Genomic DNA, 19,962 nt, shown 5'->3' with positions numbered 1-19,962 from the left:
TAAATTTCCTGGTGGACAGTTTCAAGTACTTAGGATGCATATTCTCACAGGATGGCAACATAGTGAAAGAACTGGAAGCGAGGTGTAGCAAAGCTAATGCAGTGAGCACTCAGCTACGATCTACTCTCTTCTGCAAGAAGGAAGTCAGTACCAAGACTAAGTTATCTGCGTACCGTTCAATCTTTCGACCAACTTTGTTGTATGGGAGCGAAAGCTGGGTGGATTCAGGTTACCTTATCAACAAGGTTGAGGTTACGGATATGAAAGTAGCTAGGATGATTGCAGGTACTAGTAGATGGGAACAATGGCAGGAGTGTGTCCACAATGAGGAAATCAAAGAAAAACTGGGAATGAACTCTACAGATGTAGCAGTCACGGCGAACAGGCTTAGATGGTGGGGAAATGGGAGAAGCAAGGTTACCCAAGAGACTCATGGGTTCAGCAGTAGAGGGTAGGAGGAGTCGGGGCAGACCAAGGAGAAGGTACCTAGATTCGGTTAAGAATGATTTTGAAGTAATATGTTTATCATCAGAAGAGGCACCAATGTTAGCACTGAATAAGGTATCATGGGGGAATTTTATAAGGGGGCTATGCTCCAGACTGAACGCTGAAAGGCATAGGCTTAAATGATGATGATTATGATGATAAACGATCTAGCTTACCTTATTTGCACTATGTGCTTAATATTGCTGCCCAGCAATCACTATGAGTTCACTTAAGCTGCATTCTACATACTACTCAGCAGCAAGGCCACTGTTTTGCCTAGTATATTACTCGGGACACATGCTTCAATTAATTCTCTGATATGAAGATGTCTCGAAAGGTATAGTAACAGGCTGTTAGTGAGAAAAGGTGTATTCAGGAAACAAAAAATATGCACAAAGTTGCTAAAGCATTGGAAGATATCACTGTTCCCCAGCCACAGTGGCTGTGCAAGTATTTGCTCCATTGGAAATCCAACCTGTCAAAACTGAATTAAAAATCAAGCTAAAGGTCTAGAACCCATTTAACAAGAGCATGCTGAACCTCAGCATCAGTCCTAAAGTGCTTCTGTAACAGACTGAAGAGACAAAAATCACTGTGTGAGAGAACCAAATTATACCGAGGGTGTTACAATACAGCCCAATGGAAGTCTGGACCAAATAACATAAACGAAACAGTGTGGTGTTGGGGATTGTCATGCAACAACAACACAACACTTAAAATTCAATCCCAGTCATTTTCTCCAAACTGTCTTCTGTAACCATCCTATCACATATCAGTAACCTGCAGCACTCACAGTCCTTCATGGATGAGCAAATCCATCAAAGCAGCACAGTGTGTGTCCCAAAAGACTGAGACATAACTTTCTTCATGGCTCAGAAGTCATGCACATTTTTTAACTTATTTGCCATTAGAAAGTTTCTAACAAATCACCACGAATTTCAAAACCGGCACCTCTATGAAACTTAGCCCATTCTGCTCATACATGTGATCAAGAGAGCCACATTTCGACCCATGACAATACAGTAGAGGAAGGGATCAATATCTGACTCGTACCGCATTAAAGTGCACGAGAGATAACCCCATTTGCTTGGTGTTATTCTCATCTGAGAGCTGCCATGGTATACTGTTGCCACACCATACAGCGAGAATATATCTTCTGATAGTCCAATATGTTGTGCATAATATCCACTGCACTGCTAATGGAGATGTTGAGTTTGGGTGCAACTGCAATGATCAGTCTGAATTAGCCCTTCAACATCATCAGAATTGGATGTAGTTGATTCTCCTGACCTTTGCTCGTCTCGCACTTCTGTTGTGCCTTCCTCAAATTCCTGCCACCAAACCCATGCCTGTATTTGTGATATTACACTCACTCTGTAAACTTGCACTAGCTGGCAATGAATTGTACCAGAGGACATTTGTTATAAATGGGAAAACCTTATTATACTGTGTAACTTCATAATCATCCGTCTTGAAACAGTATCTCTAAGTGTAACAACACAACTGTCTCCATCTACCAGCAGTGTTCAACATTTCCCCCCCCCCCCCCTTCCCTTCAATGTAGACATGGAATTCAATTCGAATGTGGTATTTATACACCTGTGAGAGACCTCTGCTACCTTTCTTACAGGGACACTTTCGTGTTATTCCAGACACTTTTTATATCTAATACAACTATTGTCATAACAGCTAAATCCTTATGCTCACTTTTCCGAGCATGTTGCATACAGCTTGAATTTTCTACCTAATGGAGACATCAACGTCTGATGACCAGCTAAATATTATGCTCACTTTGTTTTACAAAGGACAGTCTGCAATTATGGTCTCAACTTTTCCGGTATTTATAATGTTATACTGGGTAAATGGAAGCAAGGAAAGAAATTTTTGTACAGAGCTCAATGAAAGCAGTTTTACAGAATTTAACTGAAGTTGTCCTTAATCTGAAGAGCATGAAAACATGAGTATTATTTGAAATACGATCTCTCTACATATGGACACAAATGCATTCCAAAATTATCACGCTGTGCACATAATCAAAAAGGAAAAAAGCCCACTAATCCACTCACCTTAAGGTCTTCGGTGCGTACTTCTTCAAGCAAGTGTCTGAGTAATTCATGTGCATCATGCTGATCACCGCCAGCAAACTGTGGACAGCGCTGAGATAGTTTATCGAGCAGCTGCCGGGGATCTAGTATTTCAACTCGGCCTGACCGGAGCTGGTGCAGTATGTCAACCAGCAACTCTGTCAGTTCCCGCCACTTGCATAGATCACCTTCCAGTGGAGGCTAGAGAAAAGAGTAGGCTGTAAGACCAATTTCGTTCCACACTTTTGGCTGTGGCATTCTAATACCATAAGGTTGGGCAACAACAAACCAAAGAGTTGTAAAAATTCTTGCCCATATGAATTGCAATCAACTGAAAGTTACAAATGATAAAATTGGAGCTATTTCAAAATAGTAACAACTAACCAGAAGGAACACACACACACACACACACACACACACACACACACACACACACAATTGTTTATTTCTAATCTTCTATTGAAATAGATGTATCATATTCCAAAGACATAATATGTAACAAATTTAAGTGTAAATAAAGAAAAGCTACCACAATCCAAACACTGATTTAAGCAGCACAATGGTGCTCCATAAATATCAGAGGAAACTTCTCCAACCAAATCTTGCAACAAGAATGGAATTTGATTAATGGATCAATGGGGCCTTTTTTCTTCCCTTGAATTCCCAAAACACTGTCACATGTTAAAGTCACATTAACTCCTGAAAAAATAGGATGACCAATTGGGGCTTAATCGTACAATCCCTCTGAGACTAAATATTGAGAATACAAAATATGGCATCATTAAATTAACAATGAATACTACACAATTTCTTACCAATTTTTCTTCATTTTCCAGCAGTGGGTGGGCACCCCCTGGTAGCTGGAATTTCGCACCTGCTTCTTTCATTTCCTCCAGGACGGGCAGCAAGAAGGGTGTTTGAGCTAGGCACTGCAGGACAGCATTGAAGAAGCAAGTATTTCCCAGATTTTTCAAACCCTGTGACACAAAAAAAGCCATGGGCTTAGGCAGGCATGACAAAAGGATCTATACTTCCCTAAACTACTAATAACCTGTCAAACCAACTGCCCATCATTCCTATTATGCTTATTACTGTCTTAAATTTTATTGGCCTGTGGTAAACACAGGCATCAAAAATTCTAATCCAGTTATCTTTCCAATTTGTGTGTGAGCTAACTATGTACCCCTCCAAACCACATGATACCACAAGGCAGAGGATGACACAGCAACCAGTCGACACCTTTCGGCCTTCACAGCCTGGACAAGGAATTCAAGGTGGTGTGTAACACCATGAGTTTCTCATCCAAGCCATGAAAGGTCAAGAAATTTTGACTCGGAACTGTGTCATCCCCTACACTGCAGTGTCATGCAGTATGGAAAGGCATCTGGTGAGCACACTGCTCTTTGACCATTTTGGTGACTTTCCAGACCATGGAGCAGCTACTACACTATCAAGTAGCTCCTAAACTGGTATCATGAGGCACACTACAGAAAAATGCTTGGCAGCACCAGAAATAGCACCAGGTCCTCCACGTGGCAGCCAACTACAATGTACACTCAGCTATGGAGGCGGACAAACATTTATAAGCATCAACATTAAAAACAGATTAGTCATCATAACTTTTTCTTTGTTATTGTCAGAACAAATACTCAAAGGGTACTCTTGTGGCAAGTTCATTACTTGCCTTTCCCATTTATATACCGTCAATAATATCAAAACCATCCATATAGGCAGTTTTCCAAAAGGAAACAGTGTTGCTGTGAATAATGTCACCTAAAACCTTGATATGACATGAGAATAGACATACAATATATAATATATTAATTTCAGAAAACATTCACTAAGTGGCCCGTATTCCCACTAGGTCATAAGCAATCTTTTATGCCCAAACCTTTATGAGACTAGGTTGTCTTCCTTCACCAGTGACTAGTGAAAGTCTCTCCAATTATTGTTATACATCATTTCAGCATGTCATCATCTGTGCTTCTCCTCCCGTATTTATTTCTAATTGTATAAGACTCACCCACAAATTTTTAAGAAACTGTCACAGTCCTAGCCCTCCTAAGTGTTTCCTTCATCTCTTCTAAACGAAATTTTCTTCAATTTGTACACATCGGTGGATCCTCAGATCTCCGTATGATAAAAAAGGTAAGTATACGTGGAGAAAAGAGGCAAATGGAAAAGAAAAATGAGAGCAATCACTGCAAATAATAATCACGAATTGCCCAGAGAACCCCAATTGTGCTACCTGTAAATGAAGAACATCCTCCCAATTCCAAATAGGTATGCAATTTGTAGATAAAATGCAGAGCATTAGACTGAATATTTCAACTGCGTTTTCACTTTTGCTTTGGTCGGTGTATAGTCACTTTGTGAAATTTACTACACAGGCCACAAAGACGTTGTTCCAATCCTGTTTATCTGGACAGAGTTCTCAGATGTTTTGACGCATTTAGTCATTTCAAGGCATTACCAATGTTTATAAGATACAGGAAATCTTAACTCTGCCAAATTATTGTCCATTGCATATTCAAAAGTAAGGGTTTCTGAAAAGTAATTGACCATTTCTTGAGGACAACTATGCTATACCCTTTCTCCATCTTATTTGATGCAGCTTGCCTGCAGCAACATCATCAGCTAACTATCATTGACTTGAATGACTGATTGCTAATTGTAATAATAATCTAGTTGAATGCCAACATTTCTTGGAACAATGGATAGGAACAGTTAACAAGCACACTTGATTAAACCTGGGTATCAGCTTCTTTTTTCATAAAACTAGAAGTTATTGAATATACAACACTTAAATGGCATGTCATTGAAGATTGCTGTGCAAAAGGAAACTTATGAGACAATTTCATAAAGTTAAGTTAAACATTATAATGGCAGGCCAAGTAACTTTTACTGAATGGTACACTACACTTCAAAGTGACACAGATACTAAACACTACTTTTTTACATTGTCACCAAGCATCTGTAAACAATGATCGAAATTTCTGTCAATTGTTCAATTCCGTGAAGATAGAAATCCACTCCACAGTCAAGAGCTATTTGAAAAGTGCTATATGAATATCCTCATCATCAGACAATCTGCGATTGCACAAAGTCAGTTCCTCAACTGCCTGAATATTATTGTCTGTCGACACCATTTCACTACAGCTGGATGTAACATCACATCTGGTCCATATATTGCCAGAAATTCACAGTGAATCTGTGTACAACAGATGTTTCGTCCAGAAGAATCCTACTGTCCTGCATACTTCCACTATGGAGAACATTTCCAGTTGTCACGCATTTCGTACCCCACTGTGATGTAGCTGTTGTCTATACCACAGCGTAACTGTGTTGGAGGAAACAGAACATGTACTCTCTTCGGGCAATGCACCACTCTTGTTGTGTAATGGTCTTGGCTTGGGATGACTTGCATAACTTACTTTTTGAAGCAGTTACAAGAGTGTTGAGGGTCGACGGAACTCATCTAGCAGTGTACATCCACCGCTCTGGAGTCTGAAGATGACTCTTTCACAGAGTCGAAACCGGTCATTCATTCCAATAAAAAATATTTTAACAAGATTGTGATAAAGACTGTTTTAAATTTTAATTTAAACTACTTTTAAGATCGCTGACAACGTTTTCAAAAATTTCAAAAATTCTCTCGTAGAATTGAATTTTTCACTAACACACAGATGAAAAATAAATTTAACAGACTACATCACAGAATAAAATGGAATGCTTCCCATCATCCTAGAGGGCTGGTACAGGAGTGACATTACAACAGCAGGGCAGTGGAAAGTAAATATGAACTGCTAACTCTATAGCAGAAACTGAACTTAAATATGTGACAAGCTCTAAACAATGACTGTGAGAAAATTTTCAGCAGTTGTGGTTACATGAAGAGTGATAGTTTGCTCAGTAATTGTACACTGCAAGCTCAGAACACTTGGTACGTATACAAACATCTGGCATTCTCTCTCCTGCTCTCTACAATTCTGAGTTGTCCATTTATTTTAGAGTTAACAACATCAAGATTCAACCATGGACAGAGAAATGTTCACTCTGTAAGTGACACAGAGTAAGTTGAGTGGAGTTATAACAAGCGAGAAGCAGTACTAGTTTGGTATCCATTACTGAGGTCAGAAAAAGTCAAAGATCACGAGAGAATGACAAAACTAATGTCATTTCTTCACTGAGTATAGGTTAAGTGCAGTGCTGCCATAAAATTCTTAACAAATTAAGCCAGGTTCACACGCGCAACGAAAGTATCGCCACAAGTCAAGTCATTCTGGAGTGGCGCTGTGAGCTACCGTTCACACAGGACGCCACAAATTCTCCGTCATTGCGCAGTTTGCAAAATGGCATCACCTGTCGCAGCTTATTAAACGGCTGTACATATTAATAAGTAAGATGTTTTGTAAACACAATAAATGTAAAATATTACTTACTAAAGTGTTTCTCGTCTCTCTTGTCTCGACTACATGTTTTTAGAACCGGTCTGCAGCTTCAAACCAAGTAAGGCTGGGTTTATAAATACCGTCTGTAGACGCACCACTCTTAAGTGATTTCAGTACTTTTTTATGTTCATTCATGTCAGCATTTCAAATGCTTCGAATTTTTAATTTTGTTGTAGCTACATCAATTCCAGATACATATTCACGCATACTGTTTACTATTTCAATTAATGCAGCATCTCTCAAATTTCTGTCTTTGAACGATTTGCTTTTGTGGTTCCAAAAGCATTCTCGTTCTTCATACACCTCCAAGAATCTCATAATAGTCGCTGTTGACCACTTTTTCGACATATTAATAGCAAAAGCACTATCTACGGTCGAATACGCACTAGAAAGGTTTGAATCCAGCCGCGAAGTAGCAATCAAATGAAGTTATTCGATTGTGGAGAAGGCAAAATGGCGCAACAAAGTAGAACCAAGTTCAACTTTTTGTCGCGTGACAGCAGTTGCGCTTCTTAAATGGCGCCACTGAAAACTAGGAGTTCACACATGCAACTACAAAGCAACTGCAGTTCGCCATTAGCAGTGGCGATACTTTTGTTGCCTGTGTGAACCCGGCTTTAGTGTATACTTTTTCCACACTATTTAGTGTTGGCTTGACCTCATCCATGTCTATTATATAAACATTTCAGCAGATTGCAGTGCAGTGTAATCCACTGAGATTATCTGCATACTCATAAGACAATTTCGTTCAGTAACCGTAGAGGAACTCAACTTACCCGGTGGAGCTTCTTTACAAAAAATGAGCCTCAGAAGTGCACCAGTCACAGTCACAACTCTGTCTACAGCATCAAAATGCTAAGGGCTAAGGGCTGCAAGAGTTAGATGTACAGGAACAGTCACTTAACAATTCCTAAATTGCTGACAAGTGATAAAGGCTAGTTACTTCTGGCTAATCCTTTTCAGAGACAGTCAACTTCTTTTATTCTTTCTCACAATATTCGGTTCTCCTCATTGTCTTTGAAGCTATTAGGCATCACTTTTTGTGAAAGTAAAATGACAAGGCCTAATAGAAATTCTTGGATAACAAAGGAGATACTGAAGTTAATTGATAAAACCAGAAAATATAAAATTGCAGCAAATGAAGCAGGCAAAAAGAGATATACATGTCTAAAAAAGAAAACTGACAGGAAGTGCAAAATGGCTAAGTGGCTAAGCAGGAATTGCTAGTGGACCAATGCAATGCTTTAGGTGAAAGACAGATGTAGCCAACAGGAAAATAAAGAGACATTTAGAAAAAAGAGAAGCACCTCTATGAATATTAGGATCTCAGATGTCAAAGTTGCACTAAGCAAAGAAGGAAAAGATGAAAGGAACATACAGAGAGAGCGTCTATGCTGGGGAAACAAACTTCATGACAATACGATAGAATGGGGAATGGGAGTAAGTGAAAATAAGATCGTAAATATGATTCTTTGAGATGAATCTGATGGAACACTGAAAGACCTAAGAGGTGACAAGGCCCCTGCAGTAGAAGACATTGCCTCATAATCATTGAGATATATGAGAGAGCCAGAAATGACAAAACTACTCCACCTGGAAATGGGGTCAATGTGGCAAGGTTCATAGGTGGAAGTATCCAAAATCTGGTGGAGTCCTTCTGCCAGGTAATACTTGCAGTTCAAAACAACAGTGGTGGAGCCTTTGTCCGCAGGTACGATTATAAAGTTGGGATTAGTTTTTAGATGGTAGACTGCAGTACTTTCTGTGGATGTAAGGTCAGTTTGCACGTTAAGGGATCTGCCATATGGATCCTTCCCACCAACTCCAGTTTGTCTGATTTGCACATGTGGGAACTTTCCCTGCAATACATCCTATGTTCCCATAACCTTTCTGGCCTCAACCTTCGTTAGTCACTGTCCTCACCCATCCAGCCCCTTCCCTGTTCCCATTCCAGCACTACGCAGCCGTCATCCCACCACCACACTGAGCAGTCTTTTTTTCCCCCCTACTTCCACCCCACCCCTCCCCATCTCTCCCCTGCCCACCGCTTAAACTGTAGCACTTCACTGCTTGTCACCCCCGCCATAATATCCCCACCCCTCCCCGCCGTAGCCTCCTCCTCACCCCCACCTAGTTACCACTCCCATCATGCACTAGTGCTGCTGCTCGCAGTGTGGTTTCAGTTGCCTAAGACTACAGTCTGTGTGTGTGTGTGTGTGTGTGTGTGTGTGTGTGTGTGTGTGTGTGTGTGTGTGTGTGTGTTGTTGTTGTTGTTGTTGTTGTCAAGGGCCTTAATGGCTGAAAGCTTTAATTGTGAGAGTCTTTTTGTTATGTCTACCTGCGACTCAGCATCTCCACTATATGGTGAGTAGTAACTTTCCTTCCCATACACTGTCAGTTTAACCCATTTCTGCCTAGTGTAACATATATGTCACGGAACAGCCTGTCATTGTTTTCTCTTGTTGGCAACAATGCCTGTGTTTGAAGTGGCTACTGTTGTATGGCTTTCAGATAAGGAGGCTTTGTTGTTCATGTTTAGGTAGGTTTCAGTCAGTTGCAAGCATTAAGTGGTCAGTGTCTGGTGCTTCATGTACAGAAGACTTTTCTGAATGAGATTATGTCTTTGAATAAGAAGTAAGTATCATTTTTTATCGCAAATTATAATCCAATTTGTTTAAATTATGGTTGATTATAATGTTAAAAGTACTAAAATTTATGTTAATGGTTATCTACAAAATGCAATTCTTATTTTTGTGGATCCAAATACAGTTTTAATGTTGTGTTGCATATATGTCACACTAGGCAAAACAGTGAAAATAACGATTCGTTCTCTTTAGAGGTCTATCTCTCCATGAGATCCTGGCTATTCTTGAAGGGGAGAAAGAAGATGCAACAGATATATTTATTGAACCACCTGAAGCTAATGTGAATTTGGATGAAGATTCTGGGGAAGAAGATGGGGGAGGAAATGTCGATAATTTTGGACCAAGGCAACTCCAGGCTGTTGCAGAAGTGGTTTCAGCAAGTAAAAACAGGTTCGGTAGTGAACCTGAGATTCACTTCTCTTCTGATGACAAACTAGATGAACAGGAAAAGTAACAGATCTTAAAAACTGTAATCAGAGATTGGAAAAAAGACGATATGCGTAGTGTTCGTTCTGTATTTCCTGAGAGTGATTATAGTAAATACAGAAACTTGTCTCCAGTTCAGTGCTTCGAATTATTTTGGAACGATGAAGTAATTGAATTTCTTCTCACTGAATTGACAAAGTATGCTTTGTTCAAGAATTGCTCAGATCCAAAAATACCATATGAAGAGAGAAAAGGTTTTCTAGGAATTATAATTGTTTCTGGCTATAATTCTTTACCTATCAGAAGATATTACTGGGGTTCTGGATTGGACATGAGAAATAAAATGGTCCACAGCACGATGAGAAGAGACAGGTTTGAAACACTTATGAGATTCATTCACTCGTGTGACAACACAAAAATAGATGCTAATGATAGAATGTGGAAACTTCGTCCATTAATAAATATGCTAAGAAAAAAGTTTGCTCTCCACTTTCAGCCTGAGCAAGAATTGTCTTATGATGAGAGCATGATGAAGTATTTTGGCAGACATGGATGTAAACAGTTTCTGAACGGTAAGCCCATTAGATTTGGGTACAAAGCATTGTGTCTAAACACAACCATGGGTTATCTACTGGGCTTTCAAATATACCAAGGAGCTGATCCTCAGAGGAATGAAAAATATGAGAAAGCATTTGGAAAATGTGCTGCTCCTTTGATTCAAATGATCGATTCTCTTCCTGAAAAGAACATACATCTTCCCTACAGATTTTATTTTGATAACCTGTTTACATCACAAACATTGTTGATGCAACTGGGACTATTCGTGAAAATTGTCTGCCTAAAGAGTGTGTTCTCATACCTTCTAACACTATGTCCAAAAGGAATAAGAGAGGAGATTTTGATTACAAGAGCAGTAAGGAAAGTGGAATAATCAACGCCAGATGGCTACATAATTCTACAGTAACAACAGCTTCCACAAGCCATGGTATCAGTCCAGTCAGCACCATTGCCTGATACTCTAGACAAGAGAAGAAAACAATACTTGTACCTCGACCTAATATAATTGAAGAATACAACAAAAATATGGGAGGAACTGACTGAATGGATGAAAATGTAGCATTATATAGAATGAGTGTGAGAGGAAAGAAATGGTGGTGGTGGCCAATTTTTATGTGGCTCCTAGATATCTCTACACATAATGAAACCTGTAGAGAGACCTAAGCATGAATACCGTAAGCAGGTTCAAATGAATGTCGTTGCAGTAGTTATTTAGGAGATGAAGCAGGACAGAGTAGTGTGGAGACATGCATCAAATCAGTCTTTGAACTGAAGACTATGACTATTACTTCGTGAAATTAAGAGTCCAAACAAATATTGCAAGAAGTGTAAACATCTAGGCTCAAACCACAATCTATAGTTGAGTCAGCATAAGCTGATCCCTGACAGTTGCAGTGGGCTGGGTGTGGCAACTTCACAGGCCTACCTCAACCAGTAACATATTGTGATTTTGTAAACATCTCCATGGCAACACCTCAGTGTTGTCACAGCTCTGTAGACAGCTATTTTATTCACCTACAGTCGTTAGTGCTTGGCAGCTGAAATCTGTCAGGGATCTTCATTCATTGTCTCAAATATAGTACATGTGACAGCAATAAGCCAACAAGGTTACCACCATACCAACTAGGCTCCAGAAACAGAAATGTGTATAGCTCTCTCATACGTCTATCAAACCACAGATTTGGTTATGTAAATTCTGAAAAAGTGAACTCTCCACAGAAGTAAGGTCATCTTGTTTTTCCTGGTCTTATCCTGTATCTTAGTGGTGTCGGCATGTTAATCTGGATTTGAAAATATTACTGGTAGGGTAGCCAGATGCCCTCCCTATCCCAACACTTTCCCTCCCACCCAGACAAAATTTGTAAAACCCATGTGTCTGTGTAGTGTTATCATATGTAAAAGTGAAAGAACATTTTTGAAGTATTTGTGGATCATGTAACTGAGGTGATATGTCACTACCAGCCCAGTATTCAGCTAGCTGAATGCAGGAAACTACGTAAAAACATCCAGACTGTCCGGTGCACTGGCCAACATTGTTTATCCATTGGATGTATCTGATCCAGACCCAGTGCATCTCCTTGAATCCCAGAAGAAGCACACTAATGTACACTGCTACCCTGGCAGTTCCAAGGAAATAAGAAATAGGTCAGTATTACAGCAAATAAAACCAGACTGATTCTTGGAAGGCCCGATACTGAAAAAGAACTGACCTACCTTCAACATATTATAAGAAGATATGATTTTCTGGAAAACACGTTAAGGCTGGGAAAGACTGAAGGTACAATGAGAAGATGGAGACAAAGAATGAGACTGATCAATGGCATGACCCAAGTAATGGATTCCAACCTGGAAAGTCTGTACTGAGGTACAACAAACAGACAAGATACATTTATTTCAACCCTCCCCCCCCCACCCCTCCCCGCCGCCCATGACCTTTAGGCCTTGCCACTGGTGAGGAGGCTTCTGTGCCTCAGCAATACAGATAGCCATACTGTAGGTGCAACAACAACAGTAGGGTGTCTGTTGAGGGGCCAGACAAATGTGTGATTCCTAAAGGGGGGCAACAGCCTTTACAGAAGTTGCAGGGTCAAACAGCCAGGATGATTGACTGATCTGGCCTTATAACATTAACCAAAACAGCCTTGCTGTGCTGGTACTGCGAACATCTGAAATAATGATGTCCTCTTGAATAAAATATTCTGGAGGTAAAATAGTCCCACTTTTGGGTCTCCAGGTGGGGACTACTCAGGACGTCGTGGTTATCAGGAGAAACGAATTGGCGTTCTAAGGAACGGAAGGTGGAATGTCAGATCGCTTAATTGGTAGGTAGGTTAGAAAATTTAAAAAGGATAGGTTAAAGTTACGATATTGTGGGAATTAGTGAAGTTCGGTGGCAGGAGGAACAAGACTTCTGATCCAAAGAATACAGGGTTATAAATACAAAATCAAATAGGAGTAATGCAGGAGCAGCTTTAATAATGAATAAAAAAAAAGGGAGCACAGGTAAGCTACTACAAACAGTGTATTGATCGCATTATTATAGCCAAAATGGACACGAAATCCATGGCTAACACAATAGTACAAGTTTATATGCCAACTAGCTCCAAATATGAAGAGATTGAAGAAATGTATGATGAGATAAAAGAAATTATTCAAATCGCAAAGGGAGACAAAAATTTAATAGTCACGGGGGACTGGAATTCGATAGTAGGGAAAGGAAGATAAGGAAAAGTAGTAGATGAATATGGAATGGAGGTAAAGAACGAAAGAGGAAGCCACCTCGTAGAATTTTACACAGACCATAATTTAATCACAGCTGACACTTGGTTTAAGAATCATGGCAGAAGGTTGTATATGTGGAAGAGGCCTGGAGGCAGTGGAGGGTTTCAGATAGGTTATATAATGGCAAGACAAGAGATTTAGGAACCAGGTTTTAAATAATGAGACATTTTCAGAGGCAGAAATTGACACTGACCACAATCTATTGGTCATGAACTGCATATTAAAACAGAAGAAACTGCAAAATGACAGGAATTCAAGGAGATGGGACGTGGATAAACCGAAAGAACCAGAGGTTGTGGAGAGTTTCAGAGAGAACATTAGGGAGTGATTGACAAGAACGGGAGAAAACAATGTGGTAGAAGAAGAACGGGTTGCTTAAAGAGATGAAATAGTAAAGGCAGCACAGGATCAAGTAGCTAAAAAGATGAGGGCTAGTAGAAATCCTTGGGTAACAGAAGAGATACTGAATTTCAATAATGATAAGAGAAAATATAAAAATGCAGCAAATGAAGGAGGTGAAAAGGAATACAAATGTCTCAAAAATGAGATCAACTGGAAGTGCAAAATGGCTATGCAGGGTCAGCTACAGGACAAAAGCAAGGAAGTACAGGCATATATAACTAGGTGTAAGGAGAAAAGAGAACCACTTGTATGAACATCAAGAGCTCAGATGGAAAACCAGTTGTAAGCAAAGAAAGGAAAGCAGGAAAGTGGAAGGAGTATTTAGAGGGTCTATACATGGCCAATGTACTTGAAGGCAACATTATGGAAATGAAAGAAGACATACATGAAGATGAAATGGGGGATATGATACTGTGTGAAGAATTTGACAGAGCACTGAAAGACCTAAGTCGAAACAAGACCCCAGGAGTGGACAACATTCCATTAAAACTACTGACAGCCTTGGGAGACCTAGCTCTGACAAAACTCTGCATCTGGTGAGCAAGATGTATGAGACAGGTGAAATACCCTCAGACTTCAAGAAGAATATAATAATCCCAATTCCAAACAAAGCAGGTGTTGACAGATGTAAAAATTACCGAACTATCAGTATAATAAGTCACGGTTGCAAAATACTAACATGAATTCTTTACAAATGAATGGAAGAACTGGTAGAAGTTGACCTCGAGGAAGATCAGTTTGGGTTCCATAGAAATGTTGGAACACCCGAGGCAATACTGACCCTACGACTTGACTTAGCTAGAAGCTAGGTTAAGGAAAGGCTAACCTACGTTTCAAGCATTTGTAGACTTAGAGAAAGCATTTGACAGTGTTGAGTGGAATACTCTTTCTAATTCTGAAGGTGGCAGGGTCAAATACAGGAAGCAAACGAGTATTTACACTTTGTACAGAAACCAGATGGCAGTTACAAGAGTCAAGGAGCATGAAAGGGAAGCAGTGGTGGGAAGGGAGTGAGACAGGGTTATAGCCTATAACCAATGTTGTTCAAATGGTATATTGAGCAAGCAGTAAAGGAAAAAAACATTTGGAGTAGGAATTAAAATCCAGGGAGAAGAATTAAAAACTATGAGTTTCGCCAATGACATTGTAATTCTGTCAGAGACAGCAAAGGACCTGGAAGAGCAGTTGAATGGAATGGACAGTGTCTTGAAAGGAGAATGTAAGATGGACATCAACAAATGCAAAACTAGGATAATGGAATGTAGTTGAATTAAATCAGGTGATGCTGAGGGAATTAGGTTAGGAAATGAGACACTTAAAGTAGTAAAGGAGTTTTGCTATATGGGGAGCAAAATAACTGATGATGGTCAAAGTAGAGAAGATATAAAATGTAGACGGGCAATGGTAAGGAAAGCATTTCCGAAGAAGAGAAATTTGTTAACATCTAGTATAGGTTTAATTGTTAGGAAGTCTTCTGAAAGTATTTGTATGGAGTGTAGCCATGTATGGAAGTGAAACATGGACGATAAACAGTTTAGACAAGAAGAAAATAGAAGCTTTCAAAATGTAGTGCTACAGAAGAATGCTGAAGCTTAGATGGGTAGAGCACATAACTAATTAGGAGATACTGAATACAATTGGGGAGAAGCAGAATTTGTGGCACAGCTTGACTAGAAAAAGGAATCGGTTGGTAGGACGTGTTCCGAGGCAGCAAAGGATCACCAATTTAGTATTGGAAGGCAGCATGTTGGGTAAAAATTGTAGAGGGAGACCAAGAGATGAATATACTAAGCAGACTCAGAAGGATGTAGGCTGCAGTAGTTACTTGAAGATGATGATGCTTGCACAGGATACAGTAGCATGGACTGAAGACAACAACAACAAGATTTTTCAATGGAAATGAAGGAGTAGAAGTAAAACAAGGGAACTATTATTCCGATGCACTTCTGCGCATCTCTAAATTCTACTCAGCTGGACAACTGAAAAATATTTCAGCACAATGCTCAGCATGCTGCAATTAAAAATAATAACTGTATTGCATGAACAGAACATTGGTTGTTCTTTAAAAGTACAGTAAATTCAAAGGGAACGTTAACACTTACGTGAGCACAAAGTATCAACAATGTATCGCAGAACAATGATGAAAACTATGTGTTTGAATAAATCAGACACACAGCAAAAAGCCTACTCAAGAATGTTACCATTTAATGTAGACAATAGACATGAAGAGAGGAAGCAGCATACAATATGAAGAAATGAGATTACTTTCACATAAGATGACAAGCTGACGATTTACAAAGGTATTCGATCTGCGCTACTACATCTGGTGTTAAAACATTATTGGGATCAGAGACAATCCCCTTCATAATCTAATGAACCCATATAATTAATAGAAGGCAATATATTCACTACTGTTCTCATTTTGATGAGAATAAAATCAGTAAATAACAAACAATTTTTAAAATAAAAAATGTGTAATGGAACACATTTTTTTTAAAGTGACTACATAGTATAATTTAATTTCTCCTAGTCCCATACAAGTTCATAACCCCATGCAGATAGCTCTGAAAACTTCTGATTGTGCTTTTCAGTGGTTATGAAAATACTTCAAGATTTATAATGAAAAACATGGGTGCAATTCAATACCTAACTGTTGCAAGAATTTTATACATATTTTCATAGCTATTAAAAATTTACCATCACAAATTTTCAGAACTACCTGAAGGTGTTAGGAACCTATTTGGGGCTAGGAGAACTTTTTTATACTTTTCAGCTGGATGTTAAAATGTGTTACATTAAAAAATTGTTTTTAATTATATAACTGTGTTTTTTAGTCTTGTGTATGAAATATCTCAAACGATTTTAAACATACTGATGAGGAGAGACAAGTTAAATTTCAGGTTTATTTCTGTATCTTTTCCCCTGATAACATCTGAAATAGTGTTATACCTACCTGCTAATAGTATATCAATGAGTTTGTTATTTTCCTGTAAAATAAAATACATAACCAAGTATAACTGATCATACACTACATTTTTACAAGATTTTTATTAGCTTTATGCCCATGGCCTTCCCTTGCACATATATGTCACATATACTGCAGCCCCGTCCCCTCCCCTCCCCTCTCCTCCCCTCTTCTCCTCTCCTCCCCTCACTCTCCTCCCCTCCCCTCCCTCTCCTCCCCTCCACTCCCCTCTCCAACCCCTTCTGTCCATCTCCTTGCCCCCTCTCTTTGCCAATTTCCTTCTCCCCCAGTTTCTGTCCATCTCAACCTATCCCCTCTTAGTATCCATCTCCTCCTAGCAGCTCTCCACCAAGCTGCGTTCAACCGCGTATATGTCCCTGAAAAACATGCACTACATGTCAATCCTGTAGCCAGTCTAGATGTTAGGTGTTCCTAAACTTTTTTACCCTCACCCAAACCCCAACTGAACAGACCAAAGAGAAAGTGAGTCATCATTGCACTGTCATCCAGTTCTGAGCTATGTTTAAAATTTCAAGTGTGTGGGTCATCAGGGAGTTAATTTAAAATCAACTGCAAAATTTGTAATGAACACAAAGAAGTGACAAAACAAAATTGTTCAAAAATGGCTCTGAGCACTATGGGACTTAACTTCTGAGGTCATCAGTCCCCTAGAACTTAGAACTAATTAAACCTAATTAACCTAAGAACATCACACACATCCATGTCCGAGGCAGGATTCGAACCTGCGACCATAGCGGTAAAATAAAATTGTGATAAAATAGATAAATAAACTAAGACAGAGGGAAGAGATGACTAAGTAAAGAGCAGCTGATACCGTACTGTTGAAAGTCAAGTGTTTATAGCAAAACATAATAGAAATATTAAATTCTATGCACGAGTTTCAAACTGACTGACACACACACTTTCACAAACAAAGCTATAAATTCTTACATATTTTCAGTTATTAAAGACTATTCCTGTATCTTGAACTGTCAAATTCAGCTCCTGGAACGTAAACTATGAAGGTTAAGGCTGTTCAGTCTCTGTCAAAATCCTTTGTTATGTAAAACATTAGGCATGAAATGTACACAAAGTCGTGAATACAAGTGTCCTAGGATTTTCTCCTTTTGGCAATACTTTTTCAGATAAATTAATAACATAACTATTGTTCAGATGAAAGCCAAATTTGGAACAAATGATACTGGGTGGAAAAGAAAACTTACACAGTCCATCTCCATTGCATCCCATAAACTGATACACATCAGTCCTCCATTCTCAGCCAGTATTTGACTAGTTTGTATGTCTTACTGATTTTGCAGTCAATTTTTTTTCCTTTAGCATTTGAGAGCAAATTTTAGAAGTAAAGGACTGTTTTTCTTGTGGAAAGAAAACATTGTGTTTTCTGTGTATTATCTGTATAAACTATTAATGAACTCCATTATAATACTGGCCACCTTACAAAAAATAATAAATAACATATGAAGATTACAACTCACTCTCACTCTCGGCAGATCATTCAATACGGCCTTCCTTATTTGTTCAACAGACGAAGCCACTACTGCAATAGTGTTTGTTACATCTGAAAGTGGTTGGTTCGTATCTGGTTCATTAACCATGTTAACATCACCTGCAATAGAAAACGTCGAGAAACTGAAGCATACGAAAAGCATGGCTCGAAATCATAACAAACATTTCATTTTGCTAAGTCACAATTAGACATAACCTAAAATTTTTACATTCAAATGTCAACATACGACAGTCCATGAGCAAACCATTATTAAAAGAATTCTTTCAGTACATAAATTTTAACATTTGAAGTCTTGCAAGCGTAATTTTGATACAGAAAACTGCATATAAAATACACTCCTGGAAATGGAAAAAGGACCACATTGACACCGGTGTGTCAGACCCACCATACTTGCTCCCGACACTGCGAGAGGGCTGTACAAGCAATGATTACACGCACGGCACAGCGGACACACCTGGAACCGCGGTGTTGGCCGACGAATGGCGCTAGCTGCGCAGCATTTGTGCACCGCCGCCGTCAGGGTCAGCCAGTTTGCCGTGGCATACGGAGCTCCATCGCAGTCATTAACACTGGTAGCATGCCGCGACAGCGTGGACGTGAACCGTATGTGCAGTTGACGGACTTTGAGCGAGGGCGTATAGTGGGCATGCGGGAGGCCGGGTGGACGTACCGCCGAATTGCTCAACACATGGGGTGTGAGGTCTCCACAGTACATCGATGTTGTCGCCAGTGGTCGGCGGAAGGTGCACGTGCCCGTCGACCTGGGACCGGACCGCTGCGACGCACGGATGCACGCCAAGACCGTAGGATCCTACGCAGTGCCGTAGGGGACCGCACCGCCACTTCCCAGCAAATTAGGGACACTGGGGTATCGGCGAGGACCATTCGCAACCGTCTCCATGAAGCTGGGCTACGTTCCCGCACACCGTTAGGCCGTCTTCCGCTCACGCCACAACATCGTGCAGCCCGCCTCCAGTGATGTCGCGACAGGCATGAATGGAGGGACGAATGGAGACGTGTCGTCTTCAGCTATGAGTCGCTTCTGCCTTGGTGCCAATGATGGTCGTATGCGTGTTTGGCGCTGTGCAGGTGAGTGCCACAATCAGGACTGCATACGACCGAGGCACACAGGGCCAACACCCGGCATCATGGTGTGGGGAGCGATCTCCTACACTGGCCGTACACCTCTGGTGATCGTCGAGGGGACACTGAATAGTGCACGGTACATCCAAACCGTCATCGAACCCATTGTTCTACCATTCCTAGACCGGCAAGGGAACTTGCTGTTCCAACAGGACAATGCACGTCCGCATGTATCCTGTGCCACCCAACGTGCTCTAGAAGGTGTAAGTCAACTACCCTGGCCAGCAAGATCTCCGGAGCTGTCCCCCATTGAGCATGTTTGGGACTGGATGAAGCATCATCTCACGCGGTCTGCACGTCCAGCACGAGCGCTGGTCCAACTGAGGCGCCAGGTGGAAATGGCATGGCAAGCCATTCCACAGGACTACATCCAGCATCTCTACGATCGTCTCCATGGGAGAATAGCAGCCTGCATTGCTGCGAAAGGTGGATATACACTGTACTAGTGCCGACATTGTGCATGCTCTGTTGCCTGTGTCTATGTGCCTGTGGT

At 40.3% G+C, this 19,962-nt stretch overlaps 1 protein-coding gene across 7 annotated transcripts in view; it reads right to left on the bottom strand.

Annotated features, from left to right (window-relative positions):
• Positions 1-19,962, bottom strand: part of LOC126335315 (ubiquitin carboxyl-terminal hydrolase 45) — a 159,193-nt gene that overhangs the window by 76,730 nt on the left and 62,501 nt on the right. For all 7 annotated transcript variants that reach the window (XM_049998466.1, XM_049998469.1, XM_049998471.1 and 4 more), the window contains exons 6-8: positions 18,295-18,425; positions 3,386-3,547; positions 2,553-2,771 (exon numbers count right to left, since the gene is read on the bottom strand). In XM_049998466.1, the coding sequence (XP_049854423.1) occupies positions 2,553-2,771; positions 3,386-3,547; positions 18,295-18,425 (512 nt within the window). The remainder of the gene's footprint in view (positions 1-2,552; positions 2,772-3,385; positions 3,548-18,294; positions 18,426-19,962) is intronic.

Source organism: Schistocerca gregaria, chromosome 2, assembly GCF_023897955.1.
Source record: "Schistocerca gregaria isolate iqSchGreg1 chromosome 2, iqSchGreg1.2, whole genome shotgun sequence".
Classification (NCBI taxonomy): Eukaryota; Metazoa; Arthropoda; class Insecta; order Orthoptera; family Acrididae; genus Schistocerca; species Schistocerca gregaria.
The sequence above is the reverse complement of the archived record's forward strand: the minus strand, read 5'-3'. Positions and strand labels throughout refer to the sequence as shown.